This window comes from Stigmatopora argus, chromosome 3, assembly GCF_051989625.1.
Source record: "Stigmatopora argus isolate UIUO_Sarg chromosome 3, RoL_Sarg_1.0, whole genome shotgun sequence".
Lineage (NCBI taxonomy): Eukaryota > Metazoa > Chordata > Actinopteri > Syngnathiformes > Syngnathidae > Stigmatopora > Stigmatopora argus.
The window spans coordinates 19,862,753-19,878,328 of record NC_135389.1 but is presented as its reverse complement, the minus strand read 5'-3'; the positions used below and the strand labels follow the sequence as shown (position 1 = coordinate 19,878,328).

The following is a 15,576-nucleotide window of genomic DNA, read 5'->3' as shown; positions in this document are numbered from 1 at the left end:
GGAAAATAGTAGAGTCGGGGGCTGCTTGCCGTAGTTGTGAGAGCTGTAGAGGATGCTGTACCCTATCCACTGATTTATTTAATTTTATTGTGATGACAATTTTAGTATTGGTCCATATATAAAGCGCACTGGATTATAAGGCGCCCTGTCTATTTTGGAGGAAATTTAAGACTTTTAACTGCGCCTTATAGTCGTGAAAATGCGGTAAGTTTTGAATGTTGTTTTCTAGGATTTTCCAGGTCGAGAATGTGGCCTTTGCTCCTCCAGTAACGCCATCTGAGATATTTTTAAGATCCAATCATACCACAATCCTCAGTTGGAATCGCTAAGTTTTTGAACTCATTTTCTAGGTTGATAATTGGTTCCTCTCGTTCAGTTATCAGTTCCTCAATATCCGTTTATATAATCCAGGGCGGCATGCTGTCACTTAGTCTCAGCTAGGAAAAGGAATCATAATCATGTTGGATGGCCGGCCCACCTTAACTCCATTCCTATGACTTGATTACATTAAGAAGGGCGAAAAAAGGAAGACTCGCCGTCAGTCTCGTGGGATGATCAGCATTTTTAATATAGTTACACTTTTAGTAGAGCCAAGAACGAAGGGACGGTAGGAAGCGCTTTCGGACAGACTGAGGACAAGGTGTTCGTCCACATCCAGGTTTTCCTCGCCAAGCCTTCTTCCTTTCGCTCCCTCGGTCCCCTCGCCAAGGACTCTTGGAAGCTGGGAAAATTGAATCAGACTGCATGAATTAGAATTAACTCAATTTGTTTACAAGGCGTCATTTCTTCACCGGCAGGCCGCGTCTTCATCGACCATCTATAGCTGGCTGAACCTGGACCTTGAGGTCACTTGATGCATTCTTAATGTTGTTTGCTCCGTTTTTTTAATGGCTATTATCGGGTGACAAGGGACTGGCCGCACATGATCAGAATATTATTATTCAAATCTTGGAACTACGTGGCGAAAGCAACCTTATGTTTGTTCTTGGTGTGGCATTAGAGCCATTTATGCATTAGTCTCTGGTTTTTAATATTTTTTTTATTGTTTCTCAAAGTTTAAAAAGATTTTGCAAAACTTAGAAGTATAGATCGACCGATTATCGGCTAGGCCGATATTTTAGACATTTGACGTATACCAAGGGTGTCAGACTCGGGTTGGCTTGCGGGCCGCTTTAACGTCAACTTGATTTCACGTGGGCCGGACCTTTTTTTTTAAATAAATGGAATGAAAGAACTGGATTAAAAGCCCTGAATAATCATTTTTTTATAGATCTAAAACATTTTTTTTATTCGAGCTTTTTTTCAAATATATTTTTCGATTTTACAAAATGATTCTTGAACTAAAAACACAGAAAAAATGGATTAAAAAATGACAATTATTGATTTAAAAGGGGGAAAATCAGGAAATTTAATATACATTAATACTCTTCATTTTAATTTGATCCTAAAACAGAAAGTTGGCACTCATGATTTACTTACTCGGGCCGCACAAAATGATGCGGCGGGCCAGATTTGGCCCCCGGGACGCCACTTTCACACATGTCCATAAACGTCACAGCTGCTCGTTTTGTTAAAGGGGCGTCAATGTTGTTGCGACTGCTAAGCTACAATTCGACTCCCTTTATTGGTAAAAGTCGAATTGTACATTTAATAACACGCCAACATAAGTTGTAACAAACCTCAATATATTTCTATTTTAGATCATTTTGACTTGGTCATTTCTTTAGTAAATCAACATATCTCATGGTTTGATTTATTCAAGTTCAATGACTACATTTGTATACACCGATTTTTACGCTAATACAATAAATGAACATCGGCTCCAAATACCGATTATCGGCCTTCTCTCTTTCACTACTAATAATCGGTGTCAGTTGATCTGTAATTAAAAAAAATTCGTTCTGTATCGTGCCGCCATCTTCTGACTTCATTACCACAAGAAAAGAGATAAAAAGGCCCCAACTACTATATTTCTAGGCTAAACTATTGTGACAGTGGTAACTGGTAAGCAGTTTATAATGTTGCCAAACAAAAGAGCTTTTAATCAAAACGCTCAGCAGTGCCCGCGGATGTGCCGACATTTCATCAAAAGGCCTTTTTATACACTTATAAAACATCAAAGCCCTCTGTGTTTCTTAATTGCCCCAATCTTTTTCTTACTCAATGAAGTTTTGCTTATGTTTTCATAAAGATGAGACAAAAAAAGGGGGCTTTTGTGTAACCCGCTCGGCAGTGCCGAGTCGATCATCGCTGTGTGTTCTAGACAAGAGATGTATACACATATGTAAATGCTTTTTTTTCCCCCCATGAGTTCTGTAATTTAGCAGCCCCCGCAGTCACCGAGACGCCGCCACCGTTCCCGGAGAAATTAAAACAAGCGCTTTAGAACAAGCAATTATCACGTGATTGCCGCAACTTGAAAAGAAGACGTTATTTGGCGAACGTGGCTTTATCGCTGACGGTCTGAAACGCACATTTTGATGCTTTAAAGCAAGGGTGTCAAACTTGGGTTGGTTCACGGGCTGCAATAACATCAATTCGATTTCATGTGGGCTGGACCATTTTAAATATAATATTTAGATTTTTTTTTTAAAATTGGATTATAAGAACTGGATCAAAAGCCCTAAATATTCAGTTTTTTTATATATATAAAACTGTTTATTTGAACTTTTTTTTCTTAGTAAGGGAAAACATCTAATAATCATGTTTTTCATTTCAAATGAAAACAATTTTTTAAAAATTATATTCAATATTAAAGTGGAAAACCGAAAATATTTTTATATATTTATTTTTAGATTTTGCAAAATGCTTTTTTAATTTGAAAATTGCAATTATTGATTTAAAAAGGGGAAAATCAGGAAATATAATATACATCTATACTCTTCATTTGAATTTGATACTAAAACAGAAAGTTGGCACTCATGATTTACTTACGCGGGCCGCACGAAATGATGCGGCGGGCCAGATTTGGCCCCCGGGCCACCACTTTGATACCTTTGCTTTAAAGGGTTTATCGGAGACTTTCAGGCTTGATTTTGACGTCCAGTTCGAACGTTCATGAAGAAATGATACGTTAGAGATGCGTACGGTGTCCGCAAATAATTGAGCGTATTCATTCCGAGGGCGCCGGTATAGTGGAATTGCATTAAAGCGGGGCTTGTTAGGCGTGTCGGTGACGCCGACGACGTGCTGGAAATTGTGCGCGGTCTGCGAATGATAGAAAAGTGCAAGACCGGAGGGAGAAATGTAGAAAATGGAAAGGAAACGGAAAGGAAGTCCTCAAAGTTATTTACCGTACTACCTTCCTTGGAGCCGTGGCCATGCTTGGATCTTTAATCAGTTGCGTCTTAAATCCGCTTTTTCTCATTGAAATATACAGAAATGACACTGACTTGTCGCGAGCCAATCACAGGGCGCTGTGTATACAAACCGCCATTCACACTCATATTTGAGATGAAATTTAACATGGACAATTGAAACCAAGGGTGTCAGACTCGGATTGGTTCGCGGGCCGCTTTAACGTCAACTTGATTTCACGCGGGCCGGACCATTTTAGATATAATATTTAGATTTTTTTTATATAAATGGATTAAGAGAACTGGATTAAAAGCCCTGTATATTCAGTTTTTTATAGATCTAAAACAATGTTTATTTCAGCTTTTTTAAATATATTTTTAGATTTTACAAAATGATTTTTGAACTAAAAACACAGCAAAAATGGATTAAAAAATGTCAATGATTGATTTAAAAGGGGGAAAATCAGGAAATTTAATATACATCTATACTCTTCATTTTAATTTGATCCTAAAACTGAAAGTCGGCACTCATGATTTAGTTTCCCGGGCCACACAAAATGATGCGGCGGGCCAGATTTGGCCCCCGGGCCGCCACTTTGACACGTGATGTAAACCGTAGCACGCCATCTTGGCTCTTGAGCTTGTAGTTTTGCTTGAAATAGTTCCAAAAAGTGATCTTTTATCAACATGACTGTTTGTAGCCGTTGACATTTGGAAGAAAAAAATAGTTTGGACATCATTTTCACCTGACTTGAGTTTAAATTATTTAATAAAGGGATATTACATATAATGAACGTATACAATATAAATATGTAAGATTACATCCAAAGCCTAATTTCCATCTTTAGTCCCTTGATTTTTGGCACTTTGTATTGCGTCTACTTATCTATCTAAGGTCATTCCATCTTTCTGGGTTCTCCCCATAATTTTTCAGTCAACGGTCTTGAAGGCGACATTTCCGGGTTCGATTCCCGAAGTCAAAGGAACGCAGCCCAAGTTCTTAGAAAGGAAAAAATTGCAGTCACTTGCGAATGACTACAAACCTCCTAAAAAAGCCCACCCGCTCATTGTATGTTATTTAAAATAGTACATAACAGCATCAGAAAGAGCCTCATGAAGCTCGCGAGCCTCCGATTGTCAACCTTGCGCTTGATCGATCAAAGAACCCAATTTTAAAACTCATAAAAAGTCAAGTTGAACAAATGTAAAAAAAAAGTGAACACTTCTCCATAGCCAGCTCTTATTATTTTCAAAAAGTCATTAAAATAAATATAAAAGAGAATGAGTATATAAAACTATAATGCATTGTTGTACACTAAATTAAATGTTGCAGTAGGATATAAAATACTTAAATGAATCCTACCTCCACCGGCTATAATTTTAAGATTCTGCTTGCGCATGAATGCATCGGCGTTAAAAAAATCCATCATCATTAAGTGTTAATATACAATACTTTTTTCCCCTCTTTAAATGCTTCAGGCTAACGATGAGGTGTTGTGGTTGGAATAGTGAACTTAAACCTTTTATAGGGCTTTCTTTTTAAATACTTATGGATAAAAAAAACAGCTTTAGTTTTATTGGGTGCTATAAACATATTCCTCATTGAAATGCCCCCAAAATTTAAAATGACCAGAAAGTCACTTGCAAATCAACAGGGCCAGACTTATATATTTATTTATTATATATATCATATTTATATATTATATAGCATATTTCCAAAATCATTCGGACACAAATTGAACCTAAATCGACAGAAAGTGACCCAAAAATGAATGGGAATCGAACCAGGAATCCCTAAAACAGGGGTGGCGAACAAGTTAGACACAGAGTCAAAATTTTAAACTATGAGTATAAAAAAATCATATTTGCCAAATTATTTTTTGAATATACTTTTTTTTAATAGGCCTTAAGGAATTTGAGTTAGTTTTAATAGAGCATAAAAATAAGAGAAACATGAAACACTATATACAAAATATGATAAGAAGCAAAAAGCTGCCGCATTCATTTTGGCTTGGAGCCGCATGCGGCTCGAGAGCCGCATGTTCGCCGCCCCTGCTTTAAAGCAACAATAATTGACATGTACATAATTAGGAATGTAAGACAGTATTGTTTTTATGTCATTTACTTTATACAGTCATATTATTATCTTATCATTAGCATTGTTTTTATGTCATTCACTTTAATACAAATTTTGATACATGAAAATAATAATTACATATCAAAATTGAATTATATTCAAGCTAAATTTGTCAAATCCATTGAAATTAGCCTTGCCGTAAACATCTGTCACTGTCATTGAGTTCTAACAGTGTGGACTATACAGTCCCCTTAGTACACATTGTAAGGGTTGCCCCTAAGATGCCCGACTTTTAATCATTTATTTATTATTTTTTTATCGGCATCAGCACGTCTGAGCGAGCCTGACCCTCCACGCTTCTTCATCTGTAAAATCGCCCGGCGTCCTTCCTTCACCTTTGCCGTATCTGGGCCGGCCTTGATTTGTAACTTGATTTTGGGGGCGGCGGAAAAAAACCTGTAGATTATCTCGCTTTCATTAAGACGGGGGGCGGGACGGTGAGGGAGGGGGGGAGGTTAGGTGGGGGGACCCGGGCTTGGCGTCGGAGAAAGAAGAAATCAATTTAATACAGTCTTAACTGAAGGAAATTGCATATTCTGCTTGTGTGTGCTGATGGGGCACTTTTTCTTTTCCTCACCAGAGACCTGCCTATTATTAATTGCAATGTGTGTGTGTGTGTGTGTGTGTGTTTGTTTGCATGTGTGTGTGTTTGTCACGTGCATCAATCTGTGTTAGGCGTTTGAGTGTCGTATGTTGGAGGTGGGTTTTTCCAGACCTCCGTCAGGGCATCCAGCCAAAAGTGCTTCCTTTTCTGTTAGCGGACGGCGCTAGCTTGACCTACAAGCTCAATTGGTAGGGGTTTTCCCTTTTGAAATGAAATGACGTTAGCGGTGCACCCGTCAAAATTTTCTGGGCGATCTCCGATTTTCACTGATCGGTTCCTGTCAATCTTTTTTTTTTTTAATTGCGCTTGGAATAGTTCCCAGGAGAAGTGAAAAGTTGAAAACGTTTCTTCCCGAAATGATATTTTCCTTCACCCACAAAATAAAATGCTGTCGTATTTTATTTTCGAAAAGAGAATCATATTATTCCTCAATAATTTTTTTATTTAAGGTCTCCCATTTTTCTCAATCTCCCAAATGTCCCAAAATTTCCTCATGAACCAAAGTTGAAATTGCTGAATAATTCTAAGAATACCCTTAATGTCTCCTTCCCTTACCACAAATGTTAACAGGTTATTTCCAATATAAAAAAAATACTTCCAACATTAATCCTTAGTTTACACCTGCTTTTTTTCAATCGGATAACACGACATAAGCAATTTGTCAGAAATGTAAGAACTTCCAAAAGATGAAATTCTCCCCAGTAGAGGATTGCGCCTAATATTCATGCAAAAAGTCCTCATTTTGACAGCATGAAAAATGGCTTCCCTCACCTTCTCTTGTCTTTTTTGGGGCTAAAAATACACATCCATGATAAAACACAGTCTTAAGCGCTGATGACCACTTTAGCGTGGCGTTTGGCCGACAAGGTCAGGGGAGATTCGGGCGCCGTAACTCCCTCCAAGTCCCTTTTTTTTTTTAGCCCCCGCCCCCCTCGCCCCGCTAATCTACGGAGCAGGAAGAGAGGGGCTCAAAGTCGTTTCTCTAATTGCTTTTATAAGGTGCCCTTTTCACACGCTGTCTTCCCCCGCTTTTTCACTTTCTATGTGGGTGCAACACCTTCCTAAATCATTAAGCGCTTAAATTGAGCTAGTTAGCTAGCATAGCATATTATATCCTAAAGTTTAAGAAAAGAAAAAAAAAATCAGTTATGTCTAAGTTTACATTTTTGGGCAGTGACTGTTTTTTTGTGGTGTATAATCCTTATAAATCGTGATTTATGGGTGTGTGAGTGTATGTTAAGTTTCTCTTGCTACGTTTGTCCAAACCGTGCAACGTAGAGAGTTGAATTTTTTTTATGGTGGCCAGAAACGGCTGTCAGATCCTAATAGATGAGTGATTGCATTTCTTCTGAGTGTAAACTCAATCTTTTATCGTTTATTAGGGATGTCCCCGATCAGAAATCGGATCGGAATTCATTGAAAATCGCGCCCAATCATGTCTTTTTCCTCAGGTAAAAAAAGAACAGTTTTTTTTTTTTAAATCTTAAGGGAACAAAATGATCCAAAAGTATAATGCACCAATGTATAAATAAACAGGCTATTTTGGCACTATTGAAACAAAGAAAGTAAATACACAACTAAAATAGCACAATTTATTGTGTTGGGTGACCAAGTTTATTTCTGTAAAATATATTATTTAAACAATATGTTTGCAGCTTTATTTTTGTAAAAACAGAAATACTCTGTCTGCCCTCTATAAGGCGTTAAATGTGGAATTTCTTGATTGAGATTTTGCCCAAGGGCTTCTGCCTTTGATTTCTTAAGTGTTGCCCCTCCGTAGGTGTTCTCCAAAGGGTGACGCGAGATGGAAACCGGGGTTAAATAAAGTAGGCGGGGGAGTGGCCGAGGAGGATTAGGCGATGAGATTGAGGCGAGTGCATTAAGGCACTGTATTATTTGGCCGTTCCACTTGCTTGCGTCCATTAGGGTTGGCTGCCGTGCTATTTAAGAGGTCAACTAAGTGTGCGCGCCTGTTTTCCAAGAGTTACTAGAGTGCTCCTGTGTCTTATTGAACAGGACGGGTCTCCCCCTCCTCTAATACCTCTTCATTTTATTGGATTGGAGAGCCCCAGTTATAATTGTATTAGTTTTTGCAGCGCTCTCCGTCCTCCACCCCCCCCTGACGCCGTCTATCTACTCAGCGGTGACCACCGTGTCACTCTTCGCGAGAGAACATCCCCGGCGCTCGCCTACTGCGGCAATCCCCAATCGCGATCCCGGGAAATATTAGTTGCCGCTCAAAATGGCAGTCCATCGACGTCGATGGCGTATTTGTGGGAGAACGAATATTTAATTTGGGACACTAACTAGGTTGTTATTGAGTTCATTTCATCTTCTTTTTTAATATTTGACTGCTTTTTGATCCTTCTTCACAGATTATGATCTTTTGGGGACATTTTCTTAGCCTAAGAAACACAAACAAAAATAAGACAAGGAGGAAAGTTGTTGGTGTTCACTTAATTGAATTTTTGGGGTTTATTTTTGTATCAAAAGTGGTTTGTCTGTGTCAGTTGAGCATTGTTTAGCTTAGATTAGGCTAATGTCATTTGCATGGCGCACCTTGAAAGTCCATAGTTATCTTTTTTTGTGCTTTTTGTTACTTTTCAGATGACATTTTTTTAGTGTATCCAAGGATTTTGCAATAAAGCCAAACGTGCAAAGGCTTTCTAGTGTTAAACATCGAAACCAAGGGTGTCAGACTCGGGTTGGTTCGCGGGCTGCGTTAACGTCAACTCGATTTCATGTGGGTTGGACCATTTTAGATATAATATTTAGATTTTTTTAAATAAATGGATTAAAAGAACTGGATTAAAAGCCATGAATATTCCATTTTTTTGATAGATCTAAAACAATGTTTATTTTAGCTTTTTTTATATATTTTTTTTAGATTTTACCAAATGATTCTTGAACTAAAAACTGATTAAAAATTAATTAATTATTGATTTAAAAGGGGGAAAAATCAGGAAATGTAATATATATCAGACCATTTTAGATATAATATTTAGATTTTTTTAAATAAATGGATTAAAAGAACTGGATTAAAAGCCCTGACTATTCCGTTTTTTATAGATCTAAAACAATGTTTATTTTAGCTTTTTTCATATATTTTTAGATTTTACAAAATGATTTTTGAACTAAAAACACAGAAAAATGGATTAAAAAATGACAATGATTGATTTAAAAGGGGGAAAATCAGGATATTTAATATACATCTATACTCCATTTTAATTTGATCCTAAAACAGAAAGTCGGCACTCATGATTGACTTTCCCGGGCCACACAAAATGATGCGGCGGGCCAGATCTGGCCCCCAGGCCGCCACTTTGACACATGTGATCTAAACTGTATCGACATTTTAGGTCTATTTTCCAACATAGATTATATGTTGTCAAGTATATCAAGACCTCACGTCGTAGAATCTCAACTCGTTTTACCCTACCACAGCTTGTGATGCTAAGCAAACTAATATTTCTCCCCCCCCCACACACACACCTTCAACTTTTCAGGTTTCCTCCAAAAACCCAGGTATGAAAACGCCCTTAGAGAGTAGTTATGATTACATTATTGAGCTCGCAAACTGGCTTTCCATTTCCAATGCGCAAAATTGCTTTGCTATTTGCAACTCTATGGAGTCACCGGCATGAACGCAAACTCCCAAATCAATTCCACTGTATCAATGACCGGCTTATTGCTTGCAAACAGAAACAAAACCCCTCTTTCCTCACCCCTCCACTACAGGGTCCTCGTTTCTGATCATCTTTTCGCGACACCTTACAATCGAACCCCACCAACAGCTACTCCCATTCCGCCCACTTGTCAGTACATCCATATGTGCGTATATCCCTCGCTTACGTAAGTCAATCCTGCTCATTCAGCGCTTCCACTACCTCTCACCGTCCGTCCCTTCGCCCTTCAAGAGGCCAGAAGTTGTCAGGCTCCTCATAAAAAAAGATTGCATTCTCCAAGCTTCTTTTCTATCCCCCCCACCCTCAAAAACCTGGCCATCTGTCTAATTGTTCACCTCCATGGCTTTAATGCTTTTTACATGCCCTCCCTTCCCCCTTCTTTCCAGGCAATAAACTTTATTTTCTTCGCAAGATTTCAATCTACAGCACATGTGTCAAAGTGGCGGCCCGGGGGCCAAATCTGGCCCGTCGCATCATTTTGTGTGGCCCGGGAAAGTAAATCATGAGTGCCGACTTTCTGTTTTAGGATCAAATAAAAATGAAGAGTATAGATGTATATTACATTTCCTGATTTTCCCCCTTTTAAATCTATTAATTGTAATTTTTTTGTGTTTTAGTTCAAAAATCATTTTGTAAGATCTAAAAATATATATTAAAAAAACCTGAAATAAACATTCTTTTAGATCTATAAAAACACTGACTATTCAGGGCTTTTAATCCGGTTCTTTTAATCCATTTATAAAAAAAATCTAAATATATCTAAAATGGTCCGATGTATATTAAATTTCCTGATTTTCCCCCTTTTAAATCAATAATTGTATTTTTTTTTTTAAAAAAAATTCTGTGTTTTAGTTCTAAAATCATTTTGTAAAATATATATATATATATATATATATATATATATATATATATAAACTGAAATAAACATTCTTTTAGCTCTATAAAAAACTGAATATTCAGGGCTTTTAATCCGGTTCTTTTAATCCATTTATAAAAAAAATCTAAATATTATATCTAAAATGGTCCGATGTATATTAAATTTCGTGATTTTCCCCCTTTGAAATCAATAATTGTAATTTTTTAATCCATTTTTCTATCTTTTAGTTCAAAAAATCATTTTGTAAAATCTAAAAATATATAAAAAAAGCTGAAATAAACATTCTTTTAGATCTATAAAAAACAGAATATTCAGGGCTTTTAATCCAGTTCTTTGAATCCATTTATATAAAAAAAATCTACATATTATATCTAAAATGGTCCGGCCCACGTGAAATCAAGTTGACGTTAAAGCGGCCCACGAACCAACCCCAGTCTGACACTCCTGATCTACAGGAAAGGGGAGGGCGGGGCCAGGTCGCTCACCTTCTCCCCGCTGGATTTGCTCCAGCGGGCTCGGCTTCAACACCCCCCTTTCCCGAACTTCAATCCCTCCATCTCTTTCCCCGTGTCTTCTCCGTGCGAGCGTTTCGAGTTGACACCCTCGCTCATCTTCTCAGCCAGTCGGCCTTCCTCTCACGCTGACCTCCTAACGATCCCAGCGCCGCCCCATCTGACCTTCTTCGAACCTCCGTCCTTCTTCTTCCTCGCCCGATTTCACTCTCTCAATCGAAGCGCCACGCGAGCACTCGGCACGCCGCTTTTTTTCCTCTTCTCAAGTGCTCTCCGAGCGCGAAACTGTTGTCTCCCCTCACCTGTGATTACTGCCGTGGGCCCATCGTGGAAGCTTGCGCCCTTTTAATCCCGTCTATAATGGCCGCAATCAGCACTTTAATGCGTTGCAATATCAGCCATGTAAATGGTATAGCGTAGCAAGCGGCGAGAGAAGCGTTGAGGCGTAGATAATGGTGTGATTGCGCGTTTTTTACCCTTGAGTCACAACATTGAGTTTGTTGCATGTATAAATACATCCCAGGGTGGTTAAGTTGCCTGTAAAATGCCTGAAGAAACACATTTCCATCAGCCGGCTCCTTTAACCCTTCAACGCCGCTCCACCGGGCGTCCTTGCGGCGTGCGGAATGCACGCTTTCGCCAGTCGAGGGAGACGTTGGCGTATTTGAGACGCAAATATCTGCGGTCATGTATGGTGAAGATTTGCTAATTTTTGGGAAATCTTTTTTTTTAAAGGGTTTAGATGTGATGAACTGTACTTGTACTCCTTTGCTTTATACTTCCTTTTGCTCTCATTGGTCAGTCACTTCCTTCCAATGCTTCCATTTATTGCGCTTCTTTTTGGAGGAAAAAATATTAGAAAAACAAGGCAAAAAAAAGCAGGAAAAAAAAATGAATAAACAAAAACACTGAAAAAATAAAACAAAGAGCCCAAATGCAACTGTACTTGTACTCCTTTGTTTTATACTTCCTTTTGCTCTCATTGGTCAGTCACTTCCTTCCATTGCTTCCATTTTTTGCGCTCCTTTTTGGAGGAAAAATATTAAAAAACACAGAAAAAAATGAATAAACAAAAACAGAAAAAATTGAATAAACTAACTGAAAAAAAATGAATAAACAAAAACAGAAAAAATTGAATAAACAAACAGAAAAAAATGAATAATCAAAAACAGAAAAAAAAACGAATCAACAAAAACACAGAAAAAAAATGAATAAACAAAAAGACAGAAAAAAATAAACAAAAAACAGAAAAAAAATGAATAAACAAAACACAGGAAAAAAATGAATAAACAAAAACACAGAAAAAAAAATGAATACACAAAAACACTGAAAAAAGAACAAAACAAAGAGCACAAATGCAACTGTACTTGTACTATAAGACCAATATGTAAAGCTGCTTAAGTTTCCACCTTGACTTAAGAGTGCCCTAACATACTATTTTTTTTCAAGTTATAAGTCTTGTGGGTGATAACAAACCTTTTTTTTAAATTATATACGTAAATTAAGTTATCAGTCCCAGCACAAATGCAATTGAATTGAGCCACCATGTACAAGTTTTGTTATTGACTAGTAATCAATCATAGTAAATGGAGGAGCAAAGACGTAATTTTATAATGACATTTTTTTGCATTTTTCTTTTTCCCCACAGCACAAAGCTCGAGTGGAAACCATGATGTGCGACCTGGCCTCTTTCCGCAGTGTCAGGGAATTTGCAGAAGCCTTCAAAGCCAAGAATCTGTGAGTCCAAAGATTATTTGTGTTCTCTTTAGTTGATAAGATCCTTCTATATATCACCACTCCTGTGCTTCACTTGATTACCTTCACAGGCTGTGAGAGAGCAAATGTTTTAATCGGCTATTCTGCCCTTGCAAACGGTCAAAACTTAACGGAGTGCGACTCCAACTTGAAAATGCACTTTTGCTTTTTTACTCCATTGCACCCAGTCGCAGCCTAAATTCAGAGGAAGGTTTTGTTTCTTCTTCCTCTAACATTCAAATGCAACATTTTCCTCTTCAGAATAAAATCATAACTTAAAAAAATGACATAGAAGCGTAAATGCCGTCGTATCGGGAAAAAAAAACAAAAAAAAAACGGTTCTCTTTCCCTTCTTTCTTGTTAAAAAAATGAACTATTGTCATGTTACATTTGGATGAACCAATCTGAGCCGCTTCACCAGTTTATTTATTTATTTTTTCCTTCGAGAGGAATACTTGAAAATTGTGTTTAATTTTATCAGTTTACTTTTTCACCCCGATGGAGCAAAATGTTTTTTTCTCGGCCCCTGACTTGGTTATTTTAATTCATATTTTTACAGGCACATTTTAAAGGGAAATACAGATTTTTCTGATGTCTAAAAGTGGAGTTTATTTAGTTATTATTTAGCCGGGTAGAATTTTCTTCCAGAAAAAGTTGCCAGGTGACATGAGAGCGGCCATTTTTTATCAATGCCGGTCGTATTTTAGCAACTGGAATGTGAGCATCCCAAATATTTTGTCTAAACGTCATTTTCTACCCTATCAGAGGTCAAAGAAATGAGCAATTGATATACTTATAATAATGATAATTTGAGCAACCACCTTTTAGATGAAGGTCCCTTATACTCAATGTTGTCTTCCCTTTCCGTCCATCGTCTCCCCCTTTTCTACGAATGACCTATCCCATCTGTCTCCTTAAAAAAAAACAAATATGCCCCTCGAGCACAAATGTTTAGCCCCCCATTTTCATGCATCCTAATAAAGGACGTCCAAAGTGTTCCCGATGGAAGGAAGGTCCGTCGGGTCAGCGTGTGTATTTTTGTCCACCGCGATGACATTGGCCTCGCGGACTTGACGCTTCTTATTCTGTGGTGGTCAGCATGTGTCCGACGCATCGCCGCTATTTCGGGGGGCCTGTATTTTGTCATCAATACTGCTCCACCACCTGCGGTGCGGGTCTCTTGTGGCGGGTTGTGTGTGTGTGTGTATGTGTTTGTGTGGGTGTTTGGGGTCCTTGGGGAGAAGCACAGCAGTCGTGGCTCGGAGCAGCCCGGAGGCAGGCTATGACCATCCAGGATGGCGGTTTTTGGGTCAGAGCCAAGCATGGCGGAGGTCTCCCCTTCCGTATTGTAGTTCTTGCAAATTCAGACTGGAGGCTTGACCTTCTCGCCATCCCACGTCGCCGCGTAATCCATTTTTATTTGCTGGATAAAGTCAATCCGCCATGTTCTTAAGTCAATGGCAACACGTGTGGATCGGATTAAAAATAATAATAATAAATCATTTGTATGAGTTAATACTAGTATACTGGTTCGCAAAAGTGTGGAATGTGGTTAAGTGTATTTTATGTTATAAACATAACAGTCATGCTGTTATGCTATAAGCTACTATAGTATAGTAGCTTTAGGTTATGTTAGAACGTTAGTAGTAATAGTAGTGGTAGTGGTAGTGGTGGTAGTGGTAGTGGTGGTAGTACTGGTAGTGGTAGTACTGGTAGTGGTAGTACTGGTACTACTGGTAGTGGTAGTACTGGTAGTGGTAGTACTGGTACTACTGGTAGTGGTAGTACTGGTAGTGGTAGTACTGGTAGTAGTGGTAGTAGTGGTAGTAGTGGTAGTACTGGTAGTAGTGGTAGTACTGGTAGTACTGGTAGTGGTAGTAGTAGTACTGGTAGTGGTAGTACTGGTAGTGGTAGTACTGGTAGTGGTAGTGGTAATACTGGTAGTGGTAGTACTGGTAGTGGTAATACTGGTAGTGGTAGTGGTAGTGGTAGTGGTAGTAGTAGTACCAGTAGTGGTGATGTTAGTAGTAGTGGTGGAATTTCTAGAACTTCTCCGACCACTTGACAGGCCTGTTAAAAGCTTATATTGAGAAGTTTACCCCCCCAAAAGACTGTTATATTCAACTGGAGGCGCCCAGTAACTTTTCCTTGATTTGAAAAGTCTGTCAACAATTATTTGTTCTAGGAAAGTGAGTTAAGGACGCAGTCTTAAAACAACAAAAACTCCTTCCTTCAGGTCAGACCTTATTCCCCCTTTTTTCCCCTCCAATTTGTTTAAACACATAGTATCTCTTTCTTATGTCACCTCTCAGTCCGTGGCTCACTATTTTGGCAAGGTTGTATTTCTTCATTAGCGCTGCTGTTGGAGCAGGGAGGGGCTTAAGGGGGGGGGGGGGGTCGAGGGAGGGACTCCCGGGGGACGTCAGAGTACATTAATTCTCATCACAAGGCGAACGGAGCAGAGTGGAGGCTGGGAGCTCTGAGCTGTGAATGGCACTGGGCAGCTGTCGGAGTCTGCCACCACTCTATTACTGCGTGTACGTCTTCGGGCGGAACGCGCACGCCAACGCTCGCACGCGTAAACACGCCGGGAAAATACGAGCGGGGGCGCACGTGCAGTAATACTCCGGTATGGTGTCATTGACAGGTGAAATGTAATCAGTCTTTTTTTTTTTTCTCTCTATTTTCTCCCCCCCCCCCTCTCGTTTC

At 38.7% G+C, this 15,576-nt stretch overlaps 1 protein-coding gene across 2 annotated transcripts in view; it reads left to right on the top strand.

The window, feature by feature from the left end:
• Positions 1 to 15,576, top strand: part of wwox (WW domain containing oxidoreductase) — a 168,373-nt gene that overhangs the window by 35,312 nt on the left and 117,485 nt on the right. For both annotated transcript variants that reach the window (XM_077596345.1, XM_077596344.1), the window contains exon 6: positions 12,761 to 12,849. In XM_077596345.1, the coding sequence (XP_077452471.1) occupies positions 12,761 to 12,849 (89 nt within the window). The remainder of the gene's footprint in view (positions 1 to 12,760; positions 12,850 to 15,576) is intronic.